The 12,597-nt window shown below is 34.2% G+C and overlaps 1 protein-coding gene across 1 annotated transcript; it reads right to left on the bottom strand.

The window, feature by feature from the left end:
• Nucleotides 1–4,307: 4,307 nt before the first annotated feature.
• Nucleotides 4,308–12,465, bottom strand: LOC140151253 (acyl-CoA-binding protein-like). Its single transcript, XM_072173524.1, has 4 exons — nt 12,330–12,465; nt 9,890–10,007; nt 8,919–8,981; nt 4,308–7,495 (listed from the first exon to the last, which is right to left on the bottom strand). Exons 1-4 carry the CDS (start codon nt 12,339–12,341, stop codon nt 7,419–7,421), a joined length of 270 nt encoding a protein of 89 aa, XP_072029625.1. The 5' UTR covers nt 12,342–12,465; the 3' UTR covers nt 4,308–7,418.
• Nucleotides 12,466–12,597: the final 132 nt, after the last annotated feature.

The raw sequence follows: 12,597 nt of genomic DNA, 5'->3' as shown, positions 1-12,597 counted from the left end.
ATATTTATATAAAAATGTAAAATGGCGTATGTGTAGCCTTAATTTGTTTTAGACATGTGGACCAATTTATAGTGTCACACATTGCATTCAGTCACAATTATTCATTATGTCAAAAAAGCCATTTTAAAAGGTGCAGCAGAGTCCATAGCAGTCAGGTTTTCCTTAACAAACTCATGAATAGGCCTGACTTACTGTATTGTTTGAGAATTGACTCCGGGTTGACTCCTACGGACTCAGATGTAACTTTCAAAATGTCCTTTTTCTTTACATGATGAACCATTGTGACTGAACGCAATGCATGATGTGGGGTGCTATTATATTGGTCCACATGTGTAAAACAAATAAGGCTACACATACCTTTTTACGCTTTTATATTTCGTAAAAAAAGTTTAGATTTATTCCAAAAAGTGTTGGGGGGAACGTTTGGATCCTGTAGCTTTATATTGACACTGTTAAAGGCCATTCAGTGATTTGCTCATCCGGACGATCATAAATATCATAAAATACCTTAGTCATTGTTATAGATCTATTAACATAGCCTGCTAGTAGATCAGACAAAATAAGACATTTACATGAATCTGTAATTAATATACATGTATTCTAATGGGGCTTCAAATTTGTCAATACTGCTGTTGCCTTATTTTTTGCCCAAATTTTTCATTTCAAAAATACCTAATGACAATACACGGATTTAGGGTTTCTCTACCGGAAGTCAATTTCCCACAATGCAATAAGCGTTTTGCATAACAATAGATACAGTTCGGAGCTTAATCAATATTCTTTGTTATGCAATACGCATATTGCATTGTGGGAAGGAATTTCAGCACAAATTGACTTCGAGTAGAGAAACCCTAAATCCGTGTATTGTAACAACTTTCACTTTTAAGGGATTTATACACAATTTAAAAATTTTTTATACTTTCGCTGGGATCACTGAATGGGACGTTAAATTGCAAGGTAAATTGTTGAAACTATTATCAAATATAGCACGTAATTACTTTGTTATTATTTTCTTTACATTTTATATTTGTTTTTGCATCTGAACTGTTCAATTTGTCAGTACACTTGATGTCTTGGAGTAACCATTATACACTCGCTTATTTGAGATGTTGAGCTTAAGCTTAATGGTAATGGGGTTGACGAGCTAGGTATAACACAGCCTGATTTGGCTCTATAGCTAGAACTAAATTTAGGTAATTAGGTAAGTTATGCAATTATAATTGGCTGTGTTAGTCTAAGGAACGTTGTATGTGCAGTTTTGTTGTTTTACTGGAGAATCATTTGTGTGTTTCCAATTTATTTATTTTAATCCCTCATAAATGTCCTTGTTAAGGGTAGATGAGGTATTGTTGGTCGAAGCAGCCAAAAAATCAATTTTCATTACCTAAATCGATATATTATTGAAAAATGACACTTTGGATGTTTTGCAAAAGTTCATTCTACAAATCATATACACTGAAAAGTTGCTTGAAAAATAACACTTTGGATGTTTTGCAAAAGTTCATCCTACAAATCATATACTCTGAAAAGTTGCTTGATTTATTGGTGTGAATGAGTTATGTACGTTTTACAAAAGTGTTGTTGTTTCAGCCCTCTTTACAACATAACTCAAGAATCACAGGACCTACAAAAGTATATCTGTGATATTTGAATTCTTCTACACACTCGCTATAAAATGATCAGTGCAATTTTTGCCATACATATAGCTCACTACCATTTGCAAGATGCTGTGAACTACCAAATCGCAAAATAAAAAGTTCTAAGAATAGCTTATGTAATTAAATTAAAAAAGAACAAATTTTGATTTTGATCAACATCAGACTCATTTAGCTTTCCCATCACATATTTATTATAAAATATTATTTGATGCAAGGTGTAGATTAGTCTTTTGTCAAAATTTTGATTCAATTTAATCACCCCAGTTTATGTGAGACAAACAATATTATGTGAGGACTGAAAAGAGTCAGGCTGAGAGAAATTTAAATGAGCCACATGGTTTTGCTTTTCAGTGGAAATGTTTTTAGTTCACTTGTTTGCAACTCCTGATTTCTGTATTCAACAAATTACTTCCTGATATATGGGTAGAAGGTATATTTTCACAATTAAATGGCATTAACAGTGTCATCAAAGTATGTGGTTAAATGTGGACTTAGTAGCAGTAATTAATAAATCAGTGGGGTTTTTTTTCAACTAAATGTAATAACATTAAATGTCAGCTTCTAAAATATGTATACAAATTGTTACTATTTGTATTGGAAGTTACACTGCAACGTTATCACTATGTTAAAAATGAACATTTTGTTTGTTGGATATGTATGTACTGATGGCAATTGCTTGCTTGCTTGCTTGCTTGCTTATTTCGGGTGGTTTTCCCGAACCACGACAGCTCTCCATATCCTCCTGTCCTGCATCGCCGTTCCCAAGTCGGATGCTTCCAGTCCGGTGTCTGATGGCAATAGTAATATATTATTGAAGCTTTACAAAGAGGACTGTCTGTCTGAAATAATATGAAAACAAGTGGGAAATGTTGCACATAGAGCCAACCTTGTTTTAGTATGTACATGTGATTTACAATGAAATTTCAAAATATGATTTGATATGTCAGGGTGTTTAGGCAAAAGGGGTGAGATAGGGCATCCTACCAACCGGGATTTGTTTTTAGGCTAAAATCCTTGGGGGGAAAGACTGTTGGCTACTGTAGCAAATGGCAATCCTTGCCTGGGATACTTGGTTTTGGGTAGCCAACAGGACTCCGACATCAGTCCACCCATGATTCATGTCGAGGGTTGACAAACAGAAGGCCTTAACTCACTTTTGGCCATGTTGAGATTTTGGTACGAAAATAATCTGTAATACCACAGATTCTTACAATCATAAAGCCTTAACTCAATTCAACTTCCTATTGCATCTATAGCACAATAATACTTGGTTACATTTCAATGCAAAATATTATTTTTACTCATTTTTATCAAAAAGGCACTTTTTGAGTTAAGGCCTTCTGTTTGTCAACCCTCGATGTGTGTTTTACACATAGCAGATGCATTACAACAGAAATTTCTGTAATACTTTAAATTACGCAACACAAAGATAGTAGAATGCATGTTAATTATACACAGATTAATTTTATGTAGGGGTGCATTTGTATGCACCTCAAATGAAGACATTTATTGCAACCACAGACACAAACACCAACCTGTAAACCTGTTAGGTCCATGAGGTTGCAAATAGTGTAAATATGCAACATGTACTTGGGGTGTAGTACATTACTAGTATTATCAGTCGGGTGTGTTTTTTAATGTGTGTGAAGTGTATGTCCACAGTATGGCGATCGACTTCTAGAAATTCAATAGTACACTATGAATGGGTTCCTGGTTTGGTGACACTTACATCAAGGGGTGTGTTTGTGTAGGGGTGTGAGTGGATAAATTTTGTTTAACCAAACTGCACTATTATTTGGTTAATTAGTGGTACTTTAATTTAACAAAAATGGTCCTATATGCAGTGGTGGCATGGGGGCATCAAAAATCATGAAACTTTCAGCAAAATTGTACATTTTCTTGGTTTTTTTATGGGGGAAGCAAGATGTCTCATTTCCCCCATGGCAACACCACTGCTATATGGTATAATTTCATGATATTGAATAATAATGTTCAATGTGAAACAATTAATACAGGGTGTCCGTGAAAGAACTGTATGGTCGTAAACTTAATTATTTGAGTATTTTAGCGTCATAACTAAATAACTGGCATGGTTGAGGAAAAAATCTGCTATCATATACTTTTTAAATTTTGACATTTGACCACACCATTTTTGAAATATGATAATTTTACAAAACTCCCTCATTTTCAAACCTATCCACGGATTCAAATATCATTCCATGATGTGTATTTAGAGTGCTAATCACTGCGCATCGTCAGTGCATGAGGCATCTCTTGTCATTGATAGATATTTGATCTGTGGAATGGATTGAAAATAGGATAGTTTTGTGAAATTCTTTTATTTTAAGAATTGAGCGGTCAATTGTCAGAATTCAAAAAGTATGTGATAGCTTATATATTCCTCAACCACAATGGTTATTTAGTTATGCTTGGTTTATGCCTTAAAATACCCCAAAAATTAAGTTCCCGACGATACTGTTCATTCAGGGACACCTGTATCAAAGACCTTTTTTGGCTGCACAACATGACATGTCAAAAATAAAATGATTATAATAGGCAAATGTACATAGTAATTATACAAATGTATCAATGAATTTAAATGTGTATATATGGAGTCACAAATAAAATGGAAGTCAGCTATGTAAAGTATAACATTGGTTATTTGTTTTTATTGATCATCCACTGTATCATAACACATTAAAGTATGGTACATCACTGCCATATAGTAACAGGGTGCATCTATTGGACCATCAATAGCACTGTATCATAACACATTAAAGTACGGTACCTCACGGCCAAATAGTAACAGGTGCATCTATTGGACCATCAATAGCAATGCACTTCCTCTATTTTGCCATGGCTGAGGTTAACTTCCAATCAATTCATAAAAACATAGCATAGAAAGTCTAAAAACAATGTTACTCTCAAGACTCTTTTGTCAGACCACACTATCTTATTGTTTTCACACATTTATCTTTAACCCCATGAGCACTATCTGCTGATCTAACATTGCCTCTGATTGGTCAATTACATTATATCTGCACTTTAATCACCAATCAGAATGGAGCTTTGCAAATAATTCACCCCAATTTTTTTGCTGATTGCTGATTGGTCTATTTTTGATAATGAAAACTTCTTTTTGGCCAATCGGCAGGTAGTTCTCATAGGGTTGATAACGTTACCATGCGAGGGTCATTGAAAAAGGCAGTTGACCAAAGCTATGGCCAAAGGAAGCAACATTTTAATGAAGTAAATATATGATGCACCTTATTACCATATTAGTCCAGAAATGTTTTGTAAAAACAGAAAGACTTCATGCAACTGTAAATCAAAATTTAAAAAGGAGTTGAAAAAAATTGCATACTTTGTTCTCATGAAATCTGTTACAAAGAAAACACTAATATTATTTTCTTAGGTTGAAAATTCTCTAGATCTTTGTCAGGTGGAAATTTAAAAGTATAAAATTGGTATATAATAATTAATAATGGTTTGTTCCAAGAAGTCTGAAAATCTCTTACCCAAGATAATTGATTATTACAGCATGTTAATTGCATACATCCTGTCTCTATACCATACAATTATATAAATGTGACCGTCTATTCCAAAGCAGACAATTATGAAATGGTGAAGCCAAAATAAGCAGCACGATCATGATTATAATCTTTTATAATTCTAATTGCCTCCACTGTCCTAGCTGGTTGGATCAAATCATGTCTCAAATTAACAGTGTACAATTACCCAATGTACAGCAGTATAGCAAGAGAAATCCAATCCATTACTGGTCAATGAGAGAGCACTGCTGTATGTTCTCATATGATCTTACATACTTGAATTCTACATTTCATAAAATAAATATCTAATAACAACCAACATGTTAGGTACCATTATTAAAATTCTTGCCAAGAAAATGGACATTGTACTTGATTAATTTGAGATTTGTTCTTACTGGCAGTACATTGTATTATTCTGATTTAACACTTATGCAACAGCACTTCCTGGTGACTAAACGTTCACTGACTCACAAGTGTAAATAATGTAAACTAGGAGCATACAATAGAACATGAAACAAATATTGCACTTTTTGTGTCATGAGATGCAAGTAAATATTGATTTGCGGGATTCAAATCATCAACCAGAATCGGAAAATTGATTCTCGCAATGAATGACCCTCCTTTGGTTTGCAGGAATCAAACTTGATTCTAAAATGCTTATTGGTCGTGGGCTATTCCAGTTGAAATCCATACACCCTCTATGGAAGACATGAACTTAATCTTCCACACAGGGAGTGTAGATTTTAAATTCACAATCGCTTTGTGGAAGATTAAGAACACGTTTTCCATAAGGGTATATGGATTTCAACTGGAATAACCCCATAAAGCAAGTTATGTCAATTCTCACATGATTCTAAATACCAGAAGAGTACAGCCCTAATATGGTTAAAGGGTGCACATCCAAATCAATTTTGATTCATGCAAAATGTGATAAAATTGGGCCCCTGAATGTTCTTGAATACACAAATACACACAAAAGACTTAATAATTACAAAACAATAAAAAACATCCAATTACATCGTTTCCCTATCAAAGATTTTTGTAAAGGAATTTCTTTTACTTTCAAACATGATTACTTTTTCCCCTAACAATTCATCCATTGGTCATATTCTAACCAATATTAAAAATGGGCTATTCCAGTTGAAATCTATACACCACCTGAAAGACAACCTTAATATTCCACACTAGGAGTGTGAATTTCAAATGGAGTTACCTGAATGAGACTCACAAGTGAAATGTACACTCCCTGTGTGGGTGATTAAGATCATGTCTTCCATAGTGAGTCAATGAATTTGAACTGGTATAGCCCAATGTTGTATGCACTTGTTCTAACTAACAAATGGACATTTAAGATATGTTGTAAAAAAGATTAGTGACAAAATTCCACATGTTATTTGATTTGTTTCCTTTTTCAACAAATTAAATTTGGTTTAATTAATACTGTTACATATCCATGCACCATATAATATATCACAAACTACAAAAAGAAAGATAAGATTTGTTTTACAAAAGTTTGATCCCTTTTTGAGGCAGGTTTATCACGATAACATCAACATGATTTTGATAGCATAGTGTATACACATGGGTCAAAGGTCACAGGTACAATTGATTTGTAAGAATCAATTAACAATGGTTCGTGTAGAAGCCATTGATTTAGGCTATTCCAGTTGAAATCCACACACCCTTAATGGATGACATGACCTTAATCTCCTACAAAAGGTGTGTAGACGTCAAATGGAGTCTCCCATTCAGACAACCCCATTTGAAATTTACCGCATGTGGGTATTGTCTTCCACAGGGGGTGTAAGCATGCCAACTGGAATAGCCCATACATGTACGGTTTTATGCAACTGCTACTCTTAATTTGTATTATCACATTCTTGGTGAACCAAATTGATAACCTTTGCCTGGTTTTCACTAAGTGGAGTAAAAATAACTCCAGGTTAACTTTCTAAACTGGAGCTTAATCACATGAGGTGATACCATTAATTTGTCAATTTTCATGGTTTTGTAGGTCACAAAGCACTTGGTTACTAAGAGTAGTGATGATCTTATCATAACAGTTTTTGAGCTTTGTTGCTAATCATACATCTAATACTTTCAACAGGGAGTCATTCCTGCCAATGAGTTAATCACACCTGCCAATGAGTTAATTTAATCTGATTTTAGACCACAAAACTAGACATCTATTCATCAGTCACAAGTTGAGTTATTTCATGCCATATTTGGTTTTCAACTCTTCCACATGTTTCACATACTCTGCATCAGCATCTGCCTGACTGGTTCCTGCATATGAACAAAAAAAAGTTGTAGAGAGGGTATTAAAATGGTTACAGGTCCATAGCATAGGCACAGATCCGGGCCTAAAGTCTATATATCTACCTCGAGTCACCGGCACTAGCTTTGAAGTTCAGCGTGTGCTGCGTTGGCTTAGCGTTGTTTCTTGCATGTACATATGCCGCATGTTGATCGTGCGCGTAAACATATGTACACGCACCAAATAACGCTAAGCTAATGCAGAACACGCTGAACTTCAAAGCTAGTGCCGGTGACTCGAGGTAGATTTTTATAGTTATGGTTACTAAACAAATGCAAAATCTAATGATGAGCTGGTACAGTGTACTAAAAGGTTTGATATAATCACAAACATCTGGAATCAATAAACATCAAGAACAAGGGTCCTGACAGGAACTGAACTATATCCAAGTGAGTAGACAGAATATTGAATTCCTTCCTTCCTTCTGATAAGTACAAACCACATTATGAAGATAAATCACATCGTGTTGGTGGCTCAGGCTTGGATCAATAGAGGAATTAGTTCCTTTTATTTATCTTACGACTTCCTGGTTTCTTCAAAGCAATCAAGTTAGCTTAACCTGGTAATAGGTGTGATGTAGGCTGGTATAAATGGGTACCTAGCTGCCACTCTGAATTAAACACTAAATGGTTGTATACCAATGTTCTGTAAAGTTTGAGGCCTATTGAGTTTGCCAAAGTGCACTATAAAAAACCTTGGTCTTTTAATTTTGTTTAGCAGATGTGTAACCAAACATAATTATGCAGTACAGACTCAAGTACCCTTACCTTGGTGCTACAATCTAGCTCTGTAAATGCGGCCACATTTGTAAAACAAAATATGCCACCAATGACTTTTATAATTTTTAATTTTGAGAGATTGTGAGAGCTAGATTGCTAGAAAGAGCTAGCTGTCTGCATACATGTACTTTGTGAGAGTTGAATGATCCAAGGTGCAACTTCAAAACTGCATTTTGTCTTATGCAATGACACATTGTGAAACACAATGAGGTGTGACATAGTAAGTTGGACCAGGTGTATAAAAAAATAGGGTACCTATAAATTTTATGATTTTTTAATTTCAAACTTTTCAATTTATTTTTAAAAGTCTTAGGGGGTAATTTAAAAGGGTATTTCATGATCCACAGCATCATCCCCACTTTTCTCTAAAAAGTTGAGATTTTTATATCACTGGAAACCTCTGGCTAAAGAACGAAATTACAATACATTGTCTATGGAGCAGTGTAATACACATAATCATGCATAACTCGCAAATGCAAAATCTGAATCATCTGAAATTTTGGGAATTAAGCTTTTTTCGTGGATATCTACTGAAATATGTCATAAAAAGAGGATGCTGGGATCATGAAATACTCCTTTAAAACTTGTAAAGCCTTTATTTCTTGCAGCTCACCTTTTCTTGCATTCCATGCATCCCACTTTGCCTTGCCTGTAAAATCCATCATTCCTGGCCTGTCTGCAGAAACAACACATTGAGATATATAGTATTAGTCATGAATAGGATAATATGTGACACAATCTGCTCCACGGGGCCAAAGGAGGCATTTTTGAATATTGAGTTACTATAATTATTACCTTATACAAACAACTTGATTTCAAATGATTAATTCTTGAGCATTTTGTTTCTTTTTTTTTTTTTTTTTTTTTTTTTTTTTTTTTTTTTTTTTTTTATTTGTTTTTTTTTTTACTTCTTTTGAGGGTAACTTCCTCTGGCCTTACTGGCCTTTTGGTAATTTCCTCCACTATTTCGTTTGTTTGATATTGCTTTTGTTTATTTGTTTTTAAAATTTATACTTGTGTGATTCGTTGTGAATTATAGCAAATGAATTATTTGAAAATGTTTGTGCACAGCACCATAGCTGAATTGGTTTCTTATGTCATCGTGGAGCTTCTGCTGAAAATTAGCATTTAATTAGCAATGTGGGAGAGAGAAATAAGCGAGAAAGTACATGTACTATTTCTATGTAACATTTGTATGGCTTCAGACTTATTCATATCACAGTGCATATCCCAGCTAGTATCATTAATGAAATATTGTACATGTATACATGTACATATAAGATTTCTGAAAGACAAATCTATTTTTTTTTTCATGTTATGCCATATACATGTACATGAGGTAGAATAGCCCAGTCATTCCAGCCCTCGTGAATGATATTGACTGAAATCCTGGGATCCCAGGATATAAAGATTTCAGAAAATTTTTAATGATCTCAGATGTTCTCACAAAATATGTTTTTTGCATCATAGTTTAGAAATCAAACTCATTGTAATCAACATAATTTTAAGGAAAAATTGAGGTTCTCCTTTTTGAACCCGATTAATTAATATAAATCTTACAATATTTTTCTGTAAAACAAATACCTGTGTTGCAGTCCCCAACTGTGACTTGCTTAAAGAGTGAGTAAGTCTTCAACATTTCATCATCCGAGGGTCTGGCTTTGAGGTTCTTCACATCTACTGCAGCCTTCTGGAATGCTTCCTGTTAGATAAATAACACATCCAGGGGTTAATGCATGCAAGAAGGGCCCATCATACAAATTCAGAAATTGATAAATTATGCAATTTTCCGTTCATTTTACTACCAGATTCTACATATTCAACCAATGTCAGCAACAAACTCATGTGGTTTTTTCATATCAACATCTAGTTCAGGGACTTAACTAGGCAATAGTTTGGGTGCTGACTCCATGTGACTTTTGTTTTAACTTATCCATTAAAAAGGGCTTCATACATAAGAACTTTTTTATCTTTCAGCAAGACACAAAGAGCCCAAGAACATATAAACATCAGGGTTCGAAAAAAGTGGGGAATTGGAGAAGCTCCTTTCCGAGAAATAAGGCTATTGAAACTTGATGTTGACTTTAGCGTCCCCTTTTTTCAGCTCATAATGAGGCAACTATTTCATTATTCATTATTTTCAAGGTTTCATTATCAGCGGCCTTTTACCAATGCTTATGCGCTTTTGTTCATTCTAATTGGGTATCGCCAGTCGCAATATAATGTCACAAACACACAAACATTTATAAAAGTATAATTATCTTGCTTTTTGTCTTTCAAGTTTTAAAACAAACTAAATGTATTCCGAAGTATACCATGTCAGTCTTCTTCACTCCAATTTGTACTAACCTCTCCATATACATTTGAGGATAGGGGGAAATGGGGGGGATTGGCTCATTAAATACAAAAATAACAATCATGCAGAACATTATGAAATACATTTTTGGCACCAATTTGTCAAAACTAGGTCTTTCCTAGTTAAATTATTTACAACATCAACAATCTGGTAAAAACATTTTGGCTAGGTTGATTTCTCTTCTAGTCCCTGGTATCCCAAAGGTATAATTGAAATAATTGGATAGAGCAAGGGTCAAAAACCTGTATATTTTTAATGCTAAAATATTTAGATGGATTCATTTAAAGATTTTGCAGAACAAATTTTCTTTCTGGTTTAGTAGTAAGTTGCAAAATAATGAATTAGGTTCAGATTTTACATCTCAAATGCGGCACAAAATTCATAACGCTGGGCGATGGACGGACGCTAAACTCAGAATCAAGTTTCAAGTGCCTAAGCATACCTCACGGCCTTTATGGAAATCAGAGCTGACAAATAAAATTGAATTTAAAAAGGAAAAAAATATTTTCTTAACTTTTCTTATTTCAGCACAATCTTTTTAAAAAGAAAAAGAAAATAGTTTGTGTTCAAATTACAAAAAAAAACATTTTTGAACCAACCAAATGTACCCTAAACCTAAATAGTGCACGTGGAAGATTCACACGCCGTAAAAGCATTCATTAACAATACGGATGATATCATTTTAAGAACAGACATACAGTCAATGCACTACACTCAGAAACTGCATGATGTTTTGTGTTTTTAATGAAAATTGATAATTTGTATTCATCATGTCATACTCTATTTAGTATTTATGATATCAAAATGCATTGTCATTCATTGAATTTGAATGCATTTTGTGATATATCTTATTTGTGGAACGGATGTCAATATAGAGCCCTGTAACTCGGTATACCGAGTTACAGTTACTGGATCAAGAAGATGATCGTGTTCAAGGTGTGTCTGTGACAAATGGTGGTCATGCATGCATGGACTGCATGACTGACTGGTGATGGTGATGCATGCAGCATGCATGCATGGTATGAATGATGGAATGGATGGTACTAGCACTTAGACTCGCTTGCCAGTCCTATATACGCCATACCTATGTATATTAAGGACTGGCTTACGCCATTTTGGATGTCAATGGGAAATACACACTTAACGATTTATACCGGTTAGAAACTTGAAAAAAAAATCTTTAAAATTTCATCAATGTATATAAAAGTGGTACCAACCTTATTGTGCTTGCTAATTTAAGACTCGGTTGAAACAAAATTAAGGATCAAATGCATTTTAGTGTCCAAAAGGCAAAATTATCGTCAAAGTTCTGCGAAATCGGCACACTTATGAAACGAAGGGTTCAGAATTCGAATCGAACGAAAAATATCCGATCTTTGCGATCAAAAAAACACAAAATTACAAATTTAAACATACTATTGGCAATAGACATTATTACCAAACAATATAGAATAGAAAATTTGACATCATTTTCTCAAAACATTGAAGAAATTTGCTCACTAGACATCGAAAAAGTACGCAATCCAAATCCCGTTCAAACGCGTGGGAAACTGAAAGTGCATAATCCCCACTAACTAGCACTAGCTTCGATAAAGACTAAAAGTGAGCTTAAATTGTTTTTTATTTGATACAAAAACAAATATATAAAACAAAATTAAAACGACTTACAGATCCTGACATGTTGCTTATATTATAAACCTGTTAAAATTACTGAATTTGAGAGACTTGTTTCGAGCAACGCCCACTTGATCCACATGCAACAACGCGAAAGACTTGGTTATTCACAGCTCGTAGGCAATTAGTCTTTAACTGAAGCCGGGTGCTGATTTTCTATTGTTTGTAACGCTGGTAAAAAGAAGACTGCGAAATATACTAAAACCGGATGCGACCGTCACCAGTGTCAACTATGTTAAAGAAGGGCACACACCACTAAATA

Source organism: Amphiura filiformis, chromosome 4, assembly GCF_039555335.1.
Source record: "Amphiura filiformis chromosome 4, Afil_fr2py, whole genome shotgun sequence".
NCBI lineage: Eukaryota > Metazoa > Echinodermata > Ophiuroidea > Amphilepidida > Amphiuridae > Amphiura > Amphiura filiformis.
The sequence above is the reverse complement of the archived record's forward strand: the minus strand, read 5'-3'. Positions and strand labels throughout refer to the sequence as shown.